The sequence below is a fragment of the Cyprinodon tularosa genome, unplaced genomic scaffold, assembly GCF_016077235.1.
Source record: "Cyprinodon tularosa strain WSP-4 unplaced genomic scaffold, ASM1607723v1 ctg714, whole genome shotgun sequence".
NCBI classification, from domain to species: domain Eukaryota; kingdom Metazoa; phylum Chordata; class Actinopteri; order Cyprinodontiformes; family Cyprinodontidae; genus Cyprinodon; species Cyprinodon tularosa.
In genome coordinates, this window is record NW_024039468.1 from 194,312 (window position 1) to 213,434 (window position 19,123).

The 19,123-nt window shown below is 41.5% G+C and overlaps 2 protein-coding genes across 4 annotated transcripts in view; one reads left to right on the plus strand and one right to left on the minus strand.

Annotated features, from left to right (window-relative positions):
- The window catches only part of raly (RALY heterogeneous nuclear ribonucleoprotein), a 150,815-nt gene that overhangs the window by 117,457 nt on the left and 14,235 nt on the right, over positions 1-19,123 (minus strand). The window lies entirely within an intron of this gene.
- Positions 6,660-8,351, plus strand: LOC119772534 (CAP-Gly domain-containing linker protein 1-like). The gene has a single exon (XM_038268994.1). The coding sequence runs from the start codon at positions 6,660-6,662 to the stop codon at positions 8,349-8,351; it is 1,692 nt and encodes a 563-aa protein (XP_038124922.1).

Sequence of the window (19,123 nt, forward strand, 5' to 3'; positions counted from 1 at the left end):
TGGACATAAGTTCTGGACTCGTTATGAATACTCTATGTATACGCCCAAAGTTGTAAAAATGCATAGAAAGTTCAGCGTATGCCAGCTTTTTAGGAGATTCTGGGATGTCGGGCACACGCTGGATTAATCTGCAAGGTGTGACAGGGCCCTTAAACACAGCAAGAGATCCTGTAATAGAGGAGTTCAAAATCAGTCATTCGAAGCTTCAATTTCAGATTCAATTGCTCCTCTGATAGGATCAGTTGCTTTCACACAGCATCACATAGTAGATTGGGGGCAGAAAGTAAGGTAGTCATGGATCAACACTGTGAAAAATAATTTGTTTTTGTGCTGTTTATGGCTGCTCTAACAAAGGAAAAGGTTGTTATCACGTACCAAAGACTTCTGTTTGTTAGAGTGAAAAAGAAAAAAAAAATCACAGAGCAGTGCTGATTTAAAATCTGCCTGTGGTTCGGTGAGGAGCAGAGTCATAGCAAATCAGTTTAGAGGAGGGAGAAGAGCAAACACAGTTTGTTGCAGGAAACGATCAGTAAGCAGCAAGAATAATGGTGCAAAATTCATTCAACAAACAAAAAACAATTAAAATGATATATATATATACACATGTATATATATATATATATCTATGTACGTATATATATATATATATATATATATATATATATATATATATATACACGTGTATATATATATATATCTATGTACATATATATATATATATATATATATATATATATATATATATATATATATATATATATATATATATATATATATATATATATATGTATACACTCACCAGTCACTTTATTAGGTACACCTGTCTAACTGCTCGTTAACACTTAATTTCTAAGCAGCCAATCACATGGCGGCAACTCAGTGGATTTAGGCATGTAGACATGGTCAAGACAATCTCCTGCAGTTCAAACCGAGCATCAGTATGGGGAAGAAAGGTGATTTGAGTGACTTTGAACGTGGCATGATTGTTGGTGCCAGAAGGGCTGGTCTGAGTATTTCAGAAACTGCTGATCTACTGGGATTTTCACCCACAACCATCTCTAGGGTTTACAGAGAATGGTCCGAAAAAGAAAAAACATCCAGTGAGCGGCAGTTCTGTGGGCGGAAATGCCTTGTTGATGCCAGAGGTCAGAATGGCCAGACTGGTTCGAGCTGATAGAAGGGCAACAGTGACTCAAATAACCACCCGTTACAACCAAGGTGGGCAGAAGAGCATCTCTGAACACACAGTACGTGGAACTTTGAGGCAGATGGGCTACAGCAGCAGGAGACCAGACCGGGTGCCACTCCTTTCAGCTAAGAACAGGAAACTGAGTCTACAATTTGCACAAGCTCATCGAAATTGGACAATAGAAGATTGGAAAAACGTTGCCTGGTCTGATGAGTCTCGATTTCTGCTGCGACATTCGGATGGTAGGGTCAGAATTTGGCGTCTACAACATGAAAGCATGGATCCATCCTGCCTTGTATCAACGGTTCAGGCTGGTGGTGGTGGTGCCATGGTGTGGGGAATATTTTCTTGGCACTCTTTGGGCCCCTTGGTACCAATTGAGCATCGTTGCAACGCCACAGCCTACCTGAGTATTGTTGCTGACCATGTCCATCCCTTTATGACCACAATGTACCCAACTTCTGATGGCTACTTTCAGCAGGATAATGCGCCATGTCATAAAGCTGGAATCATCTCAGACTGGTTTCTTGAACATGACAATGAGTTCACTGTACTCAAATGGCCTCCACAGTCACCAGATCTCAATCCAATAGAGCATCTTTGGGATGTGGTGGAACGGGAGATTCGCATCATGGATGTGCAGCCGACAAATCTGCGGCAACTGTGTGATGCCATCATGTCAATATGGACCAAACTCCCTGAGGAATGCTTCCAGCACCTTGTTGAATCTATGCCACCAAGAATTGAGGCAGTTCTGAAGGCAAAAGGGGGTCCAACCCGTTACTAGCATGGGGTACCTTATAAAGTGGCCGGTGAGTGTATATATATATATATATATATATATATATATATATATATGTACTTCCGTACAGCTCCGAAGTGATTCTGGTCCGCCATCCGGCGTCTCAGGAGGGGGAAGCGGTGCAGCACCAACACTGTTTATAGTGGGGATGGTGTGCTGCTGACCTCGACTCGGGACGTTGTGGGTCGGTGGGTGGAATAATTCGAAGACCTCCTCAATCCCACCAACATTCCTTCCATTGAGGAAGCTGGGCCTGGGGACTCTGGACTGGGCTCTCCAATCTCTGTGGGCGAGGTCGCCGAGGTAGATAAAAAGCTCCTCGGTGGCAGGGCTCTGGGGGTGGATGAGATCAGCCTGGAGTTCCTCAAGTTCCTGGATGTTGTGGGGTTGTGTTGGCTGGAGTACGGGGGTGCCGGGCCCTTTGATATGGCCTGTCAGGTCCCTGTATGACCGGTGTCAGAGTCTGGTCTGCATTGCCGGGCTCGTTTCCGGTGACAGTTGGACTCCGCCAGGGCTGCCCTTTGTCACCAATTCTGTTCATTACCTTCATGGACAGAATTTCTAGGCGCAGCCAAAGTGTTGGTGCCTCTCTGCTTTTTGCAGATGATGTGGTCCTATTGGCCTCATATATATATATATATATATATATACACATATATATGTGTATATATTTGTATATATATTTGTATATATATTTGTATATATATATATATATATATATATATATATATATATATATATATATATATATATATATATATATATATATATATATATACACATATATACACATACACTATATTGCCAAAAGTATTTGCTCACCCATCCAAATTATTGGAATCAGGTGTTCCAATCACTTCCATGGCCACAGGTGTATAAATTCAAGCACCTAGGCATGCAGACTGTTTTTACAAACATTTGTGAAAGAATGGGTCGCTCTCAGGAGCTCAGTGAATTCCAGCGTGGAACTGTGATAGGATGCCACCTGTGCAACAAATCCAGTCGTGAAATTTCCTCGCTCCTAAATATTCCACAGTCAACTGTCAGCTGTATTATAAGAAAATGGAAGTGTTTGGGAACGACAGCAACTCAGCCACGAAGTGGTAGGCCACGTAAACTGACGGAGCGGGGTCAGCGGATGCTGACGCGCATAGTGCGAAGAGGTCGCCAACTTTCTGCAGAGTCAATCACTACAGACCTCCAAACTTCATGTGGCCTTCAGATTAGCTCAAGAACAGTGCGCAGAGAGCTTCATGGAATGGGTTTCCATGGTCGAGCAGCTGCATCCAAGCCATACATCACCAAGTGCAATGCAAAGCGTCGGATGCGGTGGTGTAAAGCACGCCGCCACTGGACTCTAGAGCAGTGGAGACGCGTTCTCTGGAGTGACGAATCGCGCTTCTCCATCTGGCAATCTGATGGACGGGTCTGGGTTTGGCGGTTGCCAGGAGAACGGTACTTGTCTGACTGCATTGTGCCAAGTGTAAAGTTTGGTGAAGGGGGGATTATGGTGTGGGGTTGTTTTTCAGGAGCTGGGCTTGGCCCCTTAGTTCCAGTGAAAGGAACTCTGAATGCTTCAGCATACCAAGACATTTTGGACAATTCCATGCTCCCAACTTTGTGGGAACAGTTTGGAGCTGGCCCCTTCCTCTTCCAACATGACTGTGCACCAGTGCACAAAGCAAGGTCCATAAAGACATGGATGACAGAGTCTGGTGTGGATGAACTTGACTGGCCTGCACAGAGTCCTGACCTCAACCCGATAGAACACCTTTGGGATGAATTAGAGCGGAGACTGAGAGCCAGGCCTTCTCGTCCAACATCAGTGTGCGACCTCACAAATGCGCTTCTGGAAGAATGGTCAAAAATTCCCATAAACACACTCCTAAACCTTGTGGACAGCCTTCCCAGAAGAGTTGAAGCTGTTCTAGCTGCAAAGGGTGGACCGACGTCATATTGAACCCTATGGATTAGGAACGGGATGTCACTTAAGCTCATATGTGAGTCAAGGCAGGTGAGCAAATACTTTTGGCAATATAGTGTATATATACACACATATATACAGTGTTGTGCCTCGTTCATATTTTGGGCGAACGTGAACTGAACGTACTGTACTACTGCCTGATGAACGTTATTGTGAACTCGTTCATTCTGGTGTCTGTTAACGGCACGCTCTCTCAGTTCGACTTCGTTCAATAGGTTGCCAGATTTCTATAGAGCCCTCCAGGCGAAACCCTGGCTAAATCACACCGTAAACAGGCCTTAATATGTAGCGGGAAAAACACCCAATCTGGCAACACCAGCTACCAGCGTCGTAGCCTACAGCCGCGTGCGTCATCAAAACAAAATGCAGCGTGAAAGCCACAGCAGCATGGAGGCGACCGTGGAGGCGACAAAGCAGCAGTATGATCACTTAAAACAGGTTTATGACCAGGTGGTCGGTGAGGATGATGGCAACAATCTTACATTTCTCTGCAAACTTTGCCCGCCGGCTTTCAGTAAAAAAATCCGCACTTCAGTAACCTTAAATTCCTACCTCAGCCTGGTCCCTCAGTTTGTGTTAGTAAAATGTTCTTGAGGGTTTTACTATTCATGTAAACCTGCCTGGTATAATTTTCCAGGATTCCAGTATTCCTTTTTAGTATGTACTGAAATGGAATTTCAAATTAAAAAAATTTAAATAAACATTTGCACCTTAAAGACTACTTTCCTGTTTTTCTTTTAATAATTCCTAATAAAAAAGACCATTCAAGCAGCACATTTTTCCTGATGTTTTTGAGAATATACTGTAGGGGTGAAAGCTGCAGCTGCTACTAGTGTGAAGTGAATGGACAGCAACAAAGCGTTAAAGCAACAATGGGGAAATGCTGTCCCCTCAATGCTAATGTAAACCCTGGTTGGATAAGGATTCAAAGCTGGATATGAAGATGAAATCTGACGCACAGTTTCAGTGTTACAACTGATAAAATAATTGCTGTCTGTGGTTCTACAGTAGGCTATGGTGTAATTGAGCAATATATGAAAAAAAAAAAAGAACTATGAACTAGTTCATTTTTTGGAACTGTGAACTTAGTTCAAAATTTTGAATTATGAACTATGAACTGAACTAGTTCATTTTAAAATGTGTGAACTGAACTTTGAAGTAGTTCACGTAGAAAGAGAACTTTCCTAACACTGCTTATATATATATATATATATATATATATATATATATATATAAATATGTAAGGAAAGGGTCACACCTAGCAGTAATATAGAATCCATTTCCGATATTTAAATCACTCTTCTTCCAACGAAACGAATGATGACGTCCCCCCCCCCCTCCCTAATTTTAATTAGCATTTTAGCGACTTTCATCTACAACATTTTCACAACACACATCTATGTAGGTCATTGTGTGGGGGGTGGGGGGCATATTCTGATCTTCAGCTACCACAGTATACATGTCAGATTAAATAATACTACTTATACTTCAGCCATAGTATCATGGTGTTACTTTATTGCATTTCTTATACTATATCTGTTGGTTGTGATGTAGGTTTTACGTCTCTTTGCTGGTGATGAAGCAGACTGATGATGTTTTATCATTGTCTCCCTTCTATCTCCTCTTTCTTTTACCTTTTTTTTCTGTTTTTCTTTTCCTGTTCTACTTACATTGCAGTGTCCATATAATCTGTAATACTCCCTGCATAATTATAATAAAGCTATTTATATGCATTAATCAAGCGGAACACTATGGCGATAGCCGCACTGCTCCACTGGTGAAAGTAAAATCTGTTGGGCTCTTTTTGGCATTAGGAAAATTATTCTTATTGCCACATCGCCAGACAGAACACTGTAAAAAAATAAAATAAGAAAATGAATGGGAAAATCATGGGAAATCCATCATCTTTTGGTCGGTCTGGGGACGTTTTCAAGAAAACTCTAAATCTCAGAGTGACTCCAAAGACATTGTGTGAAAGCAAAGCTTCAGTCTACAAACTGACAACAAATGGTGACTGTAGATTAAATGATACCGGCGTGAGAGCGATATAAAAACATTTCATGTTTGCAGAAATCGTCTCTCTCCCACTCTCAAAAATCCTGTGTCTGATTTTCCCTCAACCTTTGTGGTGCTTAAAGGCTGATTTTAGAAAAACCGTAGCAGTTATCAACATACCGTTTTCAGTTTTTGAAAAACTAAGGATTTATCTACAAATGACCATTTAAACTGTGTTTGTAGGTTAATGTATGCCCACACAGCAAAGGCTCATATATATATATGGATATATAGATAAATCCAATCGCTTATAAAAGTAATCACACCCTTGCCTAGACGGAGCCGGACATTTTGATACCTATATTGTGTGTGTGCCACAATAGAATAGGAGCATAAAAAGACACAATGGCGTTCTATGCTGCTTGCTTTGCAATGGAAACACCAAATAGATTCTAGTCTAATTTTGAACATAAACAAAAGTAATATTCTCTCATTGTTTTTGTTCAAACTGATTCTATGAAGTCATTCTAATTCTAAGACCTCCACCAGACATTACGATTCCTCCCACACATTCTTCCCACCTCAGTTCCCTGGACCCACAGAGCACAGAGCACATACAGTGAGTTTCTAGCAAACATTGTTTGATCGTTTTCAGTGAATTATTTTCCTCCAATCGTATTTGAGTAAAAATGTCAAACCAGACAAGAAGATTCCAGCCGAGGGGGCAGTATGTCCAGGAAAGTGGACGGAGAAACCAGTACAACCAGGGTGCCTGGGTTCAAGGCAGAAATCCTCCGCCTGGTCATTACTTTGAGGCGGACATGAACCGACTCCAATGTCTTTTGGATGCGGAGAGAAAAGCGGTAAAAGAAGAGCAGCGTAAGGTGAATTATTTGTCAAAAGAACTACAAGATACAAAGAACCAGCTGCAGAATCAGAAGAATCTAACCGAAGCACGGGAGCTGAAAATAGAGCATGGACGAACGCTTATAAGCACTTTGAGAGACCAGAACCAAACTCTGCAGAACGAACTGGAGCAGCTTCAGACCTCCAGTCAGGAAACCGTCTCTAAGAACCAGATGGAGATTCTTATGTTGAGGCAACAAGTGGAGAAATTAGAGCAGGAGTTAACTAGAGAACGAGAAAACTACTCAAAGAAAGCAGAGAATGAGTTCCAGACCAAGGAAGCAAAGGTCCATGAATCCCTGGAGCTAAAAACTGAAGACATGGTGGCCAATTTACAGAGAGAGCTGGAAACCGTAAAGGCTTCACACAGGGAAATGACTGAGAAGTATGAAAAAGATACAGCTACTCTGAAACAACGGGCAGAAACGCTGAAGAAGGAACTGATGGAGGAGATGGAACGTCATTCAAAGACATCGATGACCAACATCCAGATGTTTAACAACCTGACAGCCAAGAACAAAGCTCTCCGGCAAGAAATGGCTGAAAAAATGGCGAGCCTTGAACAAAGCGCCGAGGAGACGGAGACACGTCTGCAGAGACAGCTGCAAGAAGACACACTTTCTGACAAAGAGGTCATAAGGAAGTATGAGGTGGAGGTTAGCCTGCTGAAAATAGAGCTTGATTGTTTTAAACAGCAGCTGAATGCAAACAACCAGAGAACCTCAAACATGACCGACAAAATGGAGGTCCTGAATAAGAGCATGTTTGAAACCATGAACAAGATGTTAGAATCCCTCGAACAAACACCTGAAGACACAGCAGCTGGTTTCCAGGAGGAGGTGGACCGGATTAGGGCTTCACAGCAGGAAGCTATCAGGAAGTACCAACAGGACAATCTGACCCTGAGAGAACAGACAGAAACACTAAAACAAGAGCTGGATGAAGAAAGAGAAGCCCATTCACAGACATCGGCGTCCAACCTTCAGGTCATCAACGGCCTGACAGCAGAGAACCAGGCTCTCCGTCAGGAAATGGCTCAGAAAATCTCAGGCCTGCAGGAAGAACTTAAAGAGACGGAGAGTCTGCTGCAGAGAGAGTTGGAACAAGAAAGAGTTTCCCACCAGGAAATCGTCTCTGAGAAAGAAAGGGAGGTTCTTCACCTGGAAAGAAAGCTGGAACGTTTAGAGACGCTCCTCAATGATGAGGCAGAAACTTCTTCAAAGAAATCAGCAGAGGACCTTGATCTGATCAACCAACTTAGAGCTGAAAGGGATGAACTGCAGCAAGAGATCTCAGCCCTCAAACAAACATCCACCGACGAGGAAATCAGTCAGGATTCCATCCTTCAACTCACCGAGGAGGAAGTCCCAGAGAAAGGGAAGAAGAGCCCCTGGAAAAGGTTTCGCCACTCTCTGGGTTTGAGGAAACCAGAACAATTCAAGAGAAAGAAGTCCACCTCAGAAGGGAGGAACTAGAACCTTTTAGTGACGCAGAGAGACCTTATCAGGGTTTAATTATACTGGGACTGAACTGGACACCATCAGCTCTAAACATCCTAAACCACCATACTGAAAGAATTGGCCTTGGAAATGTTTTAATCCAAACATCCCAAAAGTAAAAAAAAAAAAAGGGCAGCATGGTGGAGAAGTGGTTCTCCTCATGCCTGCGTGGGTTTTCCCCGGGCGCTCCGGTTTCCCCCACCTATCCGGTTAATTGGCCTCTTCAGTGTATTGGTGTGTGAATGATTGTGCCCAGAGACGTGCTTCCTGGTCACCATAAGAACCAGACCTTCTCAATGGAAGCCCCTTAAAAAGACTCCAACAGCCAAACCGTGTTTGATGGGAATCGAATGGGACTGATTGTGGATTCCAGTGGATTCCAGTCCATCTGTTGGGATATTTCCAGTAGATCCATCAGCATCATATCCGCCTCAGGCACCAAAGCAGAAACAATCAGAAGATGTCTCCCAATTAGAGCTTCAGCTACAGACTCTAAGCGAGGCAGGTTGATCTATGCAGAAGATTTCAGTGGCAGATAATTCAAAGAGCTGAACGTGAGGAAAACAGATAGAAAAAGAAAAGCAGAATGTAAGAGACAACAGAAAATTAAAGAGAATAGAAGTGAATCATTAAAATAAGATGATTGTATAAAAGATCAAAAAGATTATTTAAAAAGAAGAACATTGGAGTGAAAACCTGATGCTGTTCAGTAAAAACTTCTCTAAACTAAAATGTTTTTAAAGCAACTTTCAGTGTTTTTCCAGTTTTCTGGGAGTTTAAGTGTAATCAGTTTATTTCTATAGCTCCAATTCACATCATGACATCTCAGGTCATTCTATAGAAACAATTCAACCAGATCATCCAGTCAGATTGATTCAAAGTTTTCTAACTAAGTAAAACCAGCTGATTGCGTCGACTCATTGACTCTTCAGCAATCCCACACAATCTCCGAGCCAGCTTCCATGTCAGAGGATGAAGAGAGCACATCCAGTTAGGCACAGTCAGAGAAACAGGACTAGACTGGAAAACAGGCCGATCTCCAACATCTAGAAACAAAGGTGTTAATGGCAGCAGCACAGCTGATATTTTAATCCGCAATTGAAATATGCAATATGCAATCCCTCACACTAAGCATGCTTGTAGCGACAGTGGAAAGGAAAAACTCTCTTTTAACAAGAAGAAACCTCCAGCAGAACCAGGCTCAGTGTGAGCGGCCATCTGCTGAGGCCCACTGGGGTTCAAGGAGACAGAAGCAGACATAGAAAAAGCAGCTGTAAAAGGCGGCCCCGTCCAGGAAACACACAGCCAGGCAGACGAGCTCCGAGCTAGCTCCCATGTCAGAGGATGAAGAGAGCACATCCACTCAGTCACGGTCAGAGAAACAGGACCACACTGGAAAACAGGCCAAGCTCCAACATCTAGAAACAAAGGTGTTAATGGCAGCAGCACAGCTGAGATTTCTCTCCAGGATGGAGTCACAGCCAAACAGGAACAGACCAGATGAAGCTACTATGAGAAAAAGCAGAGAGAGCAGAACGTTAGAGATTGAACTAACAGATTCTGCAGAGTGGAAGAAAAGAGATAGAATGAAGCAACGTAAAAACGTCTATTCAGACTGAAATTCTCCTCCGCTGGATCGGGCTGTTAACGCACTACCGCCACCTACCCCTCTACTTACCCAGTGACTACGTTTATTCCAGATTAGTGGAGCAGGAGGACTAAAAGCTGCTTCTATATGATTTATATCTGTTCCAGCAGTTTTAAAAAAAAAATAAAAAAAATAAAGTTTTTAATGAGTGGATGGATGGATGTTTGGGTTTTCCGTGTGATGAAAAGTCATCAGTCTGTAAATTAGAAGCATCCCAAATGTTTCAAAGGGCAGCATGGTGGAGCAGTGCTGATAGCATTGTAGCCTAGCAGAAAGACTGGCAGGTATTGATAGAGCTCCTCATGCTTGGCTGCTTTTCCCCTCAAATATCTGGTGTGAGTGTGTGAGTGAATGTTCCTCTTCGAAGAGTCGCCACCTTGACGTGGTGGAGAGGCTTGCGTCCCAAGCTCCTGCTAAGGTCCACCTAGGCAGTAAGGTCCATGAGCAAGGCACCAGACAAAGAGCGACTCAACAGGGAGTCCAACAGCCATTCAGCCATGGGAGAAAACTGTGGCAAGCTGTTTGCCTAATTAGTTCTCACTGATTGGCTATAAAATAGCCAATTCAATTCAATTCAGTTTATTTATATAGCGCCAAATTCACAACACATGTCATCTCAAGGCACTTTACAGTTCAACCAGATCATCCAGTCAAATTGATACAAAGTTTTCTGTCTAAGGAAAACCAGTTGATTGCATTGACTCATTGACTCAAATACAATCCCACACACTAAGCATGCTTGTAGCGACAGTGGAGAGGAAAAACTCCCTTTGAACAGGAAGAAACCTCCAGCAGAACCAGGCTCAGTGTGAGCGGCCATCTGCCGAGGCCGACTGGGGTTCAAGGAGACGGAAGCAGAGACACAAAAAGCAGCTGTAAAAGGCGGCCCCGTCCAGGAAACACACAGCCAGGCAGACGAGCTCGGAGCCAGCTCCCACGAAGAGACGAAGAGAGCACATCCAGTTAGTCACGGTCAGAGAAACAGGACCAAACTGGAAAACAGGCCGATCTCCAGCATCTATAAACAAGGGTGTTGATGGAAGCAGCACAGCTGATCAGTGAGAACACTGAAATTTCTAAAGAAGCACTAAAATGTTAGCCTCGTGAGACCATCCTGATCTCGCGAGCTTTCAAGGTTTCACTCGCAGATCAGTCTGGAGACTCTCCGTTGAAGAAAATTTGGAGCCGTTCACCAAACGAACGTCCAATCAGCGTTGGCTTTGAGGCGGGTTGAGGTGTGACGCAACGAGAAGTGTGACAGTTCAGTCTAAAGTACATGGTGGCTTCAGCCGATGAAACTAGCGCCAGATCCATCGGGGCAAATCCATCTGGCGGAGTCAGATGGATTTGCCCCGCATATCCATCTGGAAACCTTCCGTTGAAGTAATTTTGGGAAGGGGCGAAAATACTGGTTAGCTGATTGGCCTATGTTGGTGATAGACGGGCCAAATAAACCAATCAGATCAACGAAGCATATGACGTACTAACAGAGCGACGACGAAGAGGAGCCAATTGATAGATCAAACTCTTGCTGAAACCAGTCGGGAGAAGAGCAAAAACATCTTTTCCTCTGAGAAAAGCCTCCAGAGCAGTGTTTTGTTCTTCTTTCAGTGAAGAAATACTCTGTAATTCCGATAAAACTTGCTCAATAGCCACGCTAACGCTAGTTTCATCGGCTGAAGCCGCCATGTTCTTTAGACTGAACTGTCGCGCTTCTCGTTGCGTCACACCTCAACCCGCCTCAAAGCCAACGCTGATTGGACGTTCGTTTGGTGAACGGCTCCAAATTTTCTTTAACGGAGAGTCTCCAGACTGATCTGCGAGTGAAACCTTGAAAGCTCGCGAGATCAGGATGGTCTCACGAGGCTAAGAATGTGTACAAAACAACAAAAATGGCACCAGCAACGCTTCTGGGTCGTTTTCATCGAATGTTGGTGATTTTAAAGTAATTTTGAGTGATAAATAATTTTTTTTTTGCGATCATTGCACTTGCCAGGCGGGCAAATGGAATGAAATTTGTACTCTCCCGACAATAAAAACTACTTGCCGCGGGAGATCGGGCGATGGTTAACATCGAGCCCTGTTGTGTTCTTTGGCTTCAACTCAGTGATTCCCTAAGGATTAGCCGTTAGTCTTCCATTATATCGAGCTATTGAGGATTAACTGAAAGGCTCTATAGACAATAGAAATGTTTTTACTTCTAATGGCTTTTATTTAAAGATGTTTAAAAAAAAAAAAGGTCAGGCATGAATCCAGACCTCCTGAGGTTTAGTGAGTGTCTGTAAATGTGAGGAACAACAGTGATAAAACTACTTTGCTTCAGAAAAAAGATCATTGCCAAACTGCTCCTAATTCAGTTTTAGTCTTTTTCATCTATAATTCAAAAAAACTTAATATGAAAAGCAGAAATTTTATTTTAAAAATTCTGGTATATAAATCGTGCAGAAAATAGCTTAATTTTCATTTATTTTTTTAATCTGCTTTTTAAAATATCTATTTACATAACATGTCCTTTGTTTGCAACAATAATGGGATAAATTGTTATAAATAATGAGTACATTTCTCCACTGTGAGATCAATAAAGTCAAACAATCAATCAAATTTTGCCCGCCAACAATTAAGAGGAAAACAGCAGCAGAGGAAGAGAGTGGAAAGTTATTTATGAACATTTTCTGTGGTTAAGATCTCTAACAAGTTCAAGTTAATCCATCACTAAACATGACCTCAGCAGAAATGATTAAGAACATCAGCATCTTTTCATTTCCAGGTGAAGTCAACCTGTTTGCGGTTTCCTTTGAAGCCAGAGAAGAAAAAACGTTCCTGCTCCGAGCTGAGTTCACCCCTGCTGCAACCCGAGCAGCACGGAGGCAGAGACGAGCTGACAGGAGCTGTGTGACGCCAGCGGAAAGGCACTGGCAGACACAGCTCATTAGGGAACTTTATTATGAGAACGACACGTTCAATTTTCCACCAAAACAAGCACAGGTCAGGGCATGTGCAGTAAATTAAACAGCAGTGGATCTGCCAGCTCTACAGATAATAATTTCTCTGTTAATGGAAGAAATCTGGAGACTGTTTGCATGCATAAGGTTTTAGGAAACACATCAAAATTAAGGAAAAGAGTTTATCTGAGGTTATAGTCCTGAAAAAATACCATATCTTCATCTCTCCAACCTTCATATCTCCAACCTTACACACCTAAACTATATTTAGGTGTGTTATGGCAGGCATACACTGTGTGATATTTTCAATCATTGCACGTAGCTACAGCTCAAACTATAGAACAATATAGTATAGAAGAAGAAGAAGAAGAAGAAGAAGAAGAAGAAGAAGAAGAAGAAGAAGAAGAAGAAGAAGAAGAAGAAGAAGAAGAAGAAGAAGAAGAAGAAGAAGAAGAAGAAGAAGAAGAAGAAGAAGAAGAAGAAGAAGAAGAAGAAGAAGAAGAAGAAGAAGAAGAAGAAGAAGAAGAAGAAGAAGAAGAAGAAGAAGAAGAAGAAGAAGAAGAAGAAGAAGAAGAAGAAGAAGAAGAAGAAGAAGAAGAAGAAGAACTCCCTTGTTTGCACATGCACAGTGCTCAAGTTTCCGGTAAATCGGCTTTTAGCTCTGCTTCAACAGCAGGATTTGTCCACGACCACCTCACGACAGCCGACTGAATTTCCAACATGTTTGATTTTCTGCCGACCATATGATTCCTGATCTGGAGGTGGTCATGGGTGTCACCGTTGGGTGGAGGTTTTTGAGGACCCAAATGCAGAGAGCAGGAGGCAGAGATGAGTCTTGCAGGTTTAATGAGGCAGAAATCCAAATTAACAAATACAGAATGCCAGGATCCAGGGGGCATCAGGGGAAACACACATGAGGGGCCAGGGAAAGACGAGAAACCAGCACTGAGGAACTCCACAGGGAGAGTATATATGGGAGACAGAACAAAGACCTGACTAATGAGCTGACAGGGAACAGGTGTGGATGGAAACATCTAGAAGGAAGCCAAGGGGAAAGGAAAAAACACAAGGGGGCAACAGAAGGTACAGGGGTTCACATTAAGGCAAGTGACTTTCACATTTCATTTGCCCAGAAACAATTTTTACTTGCCCAGTATAATGTTTGATAAATATAGTTCCTAATATTCATTTTTGTATATATATCAATGAAACATGTTTGTTTTTTAAATGTTTTTTGTAATTCAGTAAGTTTCCAGGTTCCTGGTGTGTATATGCATGCGTCAGATAATGAACTCAAGCCTACATTACTGTGTTAACATGCTTTTCAATCCTTCCTGCACATTCTTTTCAAACTAAATTTTGCTTTAAACTGTTGTTTGCTTGGAAAAAGATAAATTGTAATGTTAAAAATAAAATAAAAAACTTGACAGGATAAAAACTTACACTACTACTACTCACCAATCTAACATGTTTAGCTCTATAACATTTAAATGCACCACTCCAATGTCTAAGAGAAAAAACTTAAATGAAAATGTTTTTAATGTATGACCTGCATCACTGTACAGAAGACTGCCATATGATAGAAATATTTACACTGTGCGCATACAATTATTATTATTATTATTTTTCTAATACCTGACTGATCATTTTTAATCTAGCGTGTATTATAGTATAGATTAAATTCATCATCAGCGGCTGCTCTGCAGAATTCTCTCCCCAAGAGCTGAATCACGCCATCTAGTGGAAAATCATGCGGCTTTTTCAAATCACACGAGAATGTGTACAAAACAACAAAAATGGCGCCGGCAACGCTTGTGGGTCGTTTTCAGCGAATGTCGGTGATTTTAAAGTAATTTTGAGTGATAATTTTTTTTTTTGCGATCGTTGCACTCACCCGGCGGGCAAATGCAATGAAATTTGTACTCTCCCGACAATAAAAACTACTTGCTCCGGGCGATGGTTAACATTGAGGCCTGAGGTAACTCAAGAAATAAAAAAGAACTAGAAAATATGAACAACAACTTATAGAATAACACAAAATGGAATGAGACCAATAAAAACACAAACAACACTTAAAAGTATAACTGAAAACTCAGAAACAAAACTTAAACAGAATCAAAAAGTGCAGAGTCATGACAGTGAGAGGCCGATCGCCCCTCGTTACTCCCTGTATACCACACGAGGCACGATGAGGCTGAAACCCCGCCCGATTGAAAAATTCTCGCACGACTGGAGAATCGGACCAAAAAGGGCAAAATATTTTATTGTATGCCCGGCTCTTCAGCCTAACACAGCTAAATATAATAAAGGCCTCTGTAGCAGGCCTCTGCAGAGTTGACTGAGGGAATTAATCAGGCGATGGAGCAGGGATGCCTCTGACATCTTTTCCTTCCAGGTCCTTCATTAGTTTTCAAAACACCTCAAATAATGCCTCCCTTAATCTTTCAGAAGAACAGACCCCTCAGATTAAAAGTTCGTTGCACAAGTTTAAAGCAACGCTTTAACTTTTAGCCACTAGGAGTGCTAGACCTGTGACTTACAGATTAAGCACCCGTGAAGGCCAATGGCAGCACTGCACTGTGGTTTTGGTAGCAAAACCCAGTAGGTTTTAATTCTCTCTGTCACAGCCTTGGTTCTGTTTGAGTATTCAGTTTTACTTTGCTCCATGTTTTCTAGTTTTATTGGTTTAATTCTTAATTTGTTGTGTTGTCAGGTTATATTTTAGTTCTCAGGTTTTTATTTGTTGCCCTCTGCTGCCCTCTTGTGTTTTTCTTTTTCCTAGCTCCTTCCCAGTCTGCTCTGTTCCCACCTGCTCCCAATCTGCTCCTTAGTCCTCTCTTTGTTCAGTCTCCCATAAATACAATCTTTGTACAGTTCCTCGTCTAACTTCCTCCAACTCCGTCTCACTGTGTCTTCCTCGTCGTGATTGTTTTCCCCTGATGTCGCCATGTTTTTTTTTGTGACTTTTTTCATGTTTGATATTTGGATTCCTGCCTCAGCTGTCTGTTAACCTTTAATTAAATCCACAAGAAACTCACCTCTGCCTCCCTGCCTCTGCAAACCACAACCAAACCCTGACACTTTCAACTTTGAGAGTTAACACATCTGAGGAAGTGAAACAAAGACCTGGGTTCACTTTCAATCGAGTTGAATTGTAACATGCGCACTTTCATACTTTCTCACCAACTTCAACTTATAGTCAACCTCAATGAATGTGAGGCGCTATTCCTATATATATATATATATATATATATATATATATATATATATATATATATATATATATATATATATATATATATATATATATATATATATATATATATTTATTTTATTTTTTTTTTCAATTATATTCAGTTAATTTAAGCTGATACAATTAATTTCAAAATAACCAAATGATAAATAACTAAAGGTTTTGTAAATTAACATAAAAACTAATTTATTTTCCATGTATAGGCGACTACCTATAGTTTTTGAACACAATTATTTAGTCCAACCTTGCTTTCTTTTTGCAGTGTACCTTAGAATATGACCTAGAGGTGATCTGTCAGTAAACTGGTTCTCATCCACTTGCAGCAGACAGAGGGCGGAGCAGAAGGTCAGGCCTGTCTGCCTCATTGATCCTGGCAAATGTTTGTGTAGTTCTGATCTATAGCGTTAACCATGGTAACCACCAGGAGCCAAACTGTGCTCTGTCTGATAAATCAATGACCCTGAAGTAGAAGAAAGACTTACAATGCTTCGTATTTCTGACAAAGTTAAGGAAAACTAGGGTTTTATTTGGTCCCTACTTTGCATAATTTTTTCTTCATAGAGATACTTCAATGTCACAGCTTTTTAAACTTTTTAAAACCCTCTGATCTGCATGTCTCTCCACAGACACAGGCACACAAGGGGAGCTTTTGATAAAGTGAAGCTGACAGTAATCGTATGCATCCGAAAAGGTCAAGGCTTCCCCGTTTCAACGGCGAGTCGTTCTCTGCCTAAACAAATTACTCAGAGGATTAAATTCAATAACCTCACTCCCAAATGCGTTTGACCCAGAAATCCATAACGCCGCAGCGCCTGCCGTTATTGTCACAACCACAGTTATGTGAATTCATTACAGTTAAGTTTGATTCTGCATATTGACATAACTTCAAGTCAAGCCTGTCACTAGAGTAATGGGAATGACGGAGAAGTGCTGAGTTACATGATAAACGGATTCTCAGGGACAAGAAGGTCGGCACAGAAATGCTCCGACGATGAGGAGACGTTTGATTGGAACAGTTTGCTGTCAGCAACTCGTCTCTTTATAATAAGCTTTAGAAAATTAGAGACAAAGTCAGAATTTCTGACACGCACCAAAGTCAGCTCAGCTTATCGTGGTTCATTGAACAGAAATCTGGAGCAAAACCTTCAGACTTTGTTTTTAAGGCAACAGAAATCTCTCCTTGTCTTTCTTCTGAATGCTAAAGCATCCTGGATCTTTTCAGGATGCTTTAGCTGTAGCTACCAACTTCACTGCACGGTTTAAAATTTGTTGCATTGATGAAATTATAGAAAAACGATAAAAGAATTTTTCTATGGTGGACGTGTTTCTGTTGGGAGGAGCTGATTGAGTTAAATCCATCAGAGCGGAGTTCTCTAACCTTGAAATCCCACATCCTCCATCACCAGCGTTCCTTGGAGTTATTTTTATTTTGAGGATTTGGGGAAAAAAACGGAAGAAATTTCCCATCCCTGCATCAGAGTGCTACCTGTTGGATCTGGTGATGGTTTTCTATGCTTGCAAAAATACTAGCATCAGTAGTGGAGTTTGGAGATGCAATCCACTTCTTAAATCTATCTTTGCTCTCCTCTAATTTATCCAGAAGTTCTGCAATCACACTTTTGCTCTCACTCCCAACTTGGTGGTCGGCTGTATGTTTAGCCTTCCCTGGAAATGCCTTACTCTTTTTTTTTTTTTTTTTTACAACTTCTCATTACAAAGCAAGAATACAGGAAATCCTTCCGCATTGATAACGAAAGCAAATGATTCGCTCCATTCTTCTTTGAATCCTCTTTTCTCATCAGCTATCTTCCTTTTTTTTCTTTGGGATCCATGGTCTCAGACACACCCAATGTGACGCAAATCTTTGTTTCAAGAAATGTTTACAATTATTGTTTAAATTGATCTATTATACTAATGTTTACAGCATCGGAAAACATAATGAATGATTGTTTGACCTCCTGCACACCATATTAAAATACAATTAAAAAAACAAAAAAAATTTTCATACATTTTTGAAAAAGCTGCAGTGAGCCGCAAGGGGAAGAGGGGCAGTAAAGAGCCGCGGGTCGCCGACCCCTACGCTAGAGCAATCTAGAGCTGGGGAGCAAATGTTTTTAAGCACCTTTAGTTCCATCCTCCTAAGCACATTCCAACTTCGTTGCAAACAAATGACCAACATGTTCTCCTGAGTCTTTGCGGTTTGAGCAAAAGGCTCAATCTCAAGGCTCAAGGTTCGATCTTGTGATGGAAATTTCCCTGTCACCATCACAAAGAACTGAGCTGCAGCCTTTAGGTTAAAGCAAGTCTTCAACAGGGGGTCTGTGACCCCTAGGGGGGCCATGGAGGTACTGCATGGGGGCCGCGCAGGTTTTGGTTGATTAGACTTTTTTTTTATATTTCCCCTGCATTTTTTCCGCTAATTGAAATGTCTCTAAATCCACATTAACATGAATTCAACAGACTGTAGTAAACAGATAAATAGAGGCAGAAGATGTCTTTCAGTCATCAATGGTCACATTCAGCGACACACAGGAGCTCTTTCAAGCTGGACACCGTTTCATTCACAACACCTGTCCCATCAACCAGGAATCAGAAATACTTTAATAATCCCAGGGAGGGATTACTTTAGTTACATTACTCCACCTGTAATAGAGTGACTAAAGGACCAGTTTGATAGAACACTATTTCATAGAATATATAATCAAGGGGTCCCCCCTCCATCGCCATCAGTTTGGCGTCCTTGGCCTGGAAAACATTAAAGATCTCTGGGTTAAAGAGTTTTACCTTCCACTTAACATTCTTAAAATTATATTCAAACATACAAACTGATCTGAAAACAATTCTGTTTTTCTTGAGAGATTTTCAGAGATTTATAACGTTTTCATGCACAACATGAGTTTGAGAA

What these genes read in the sequence shown, in the direction of transcription:
- LOC119772534 (XM_038268994.1), top strand. Translation starts at nt 6,660, where the DNA reads ATGTCAAACCAGACAAGAAGATTCCAGCCGAGGGGGCAGTATGTCCAG.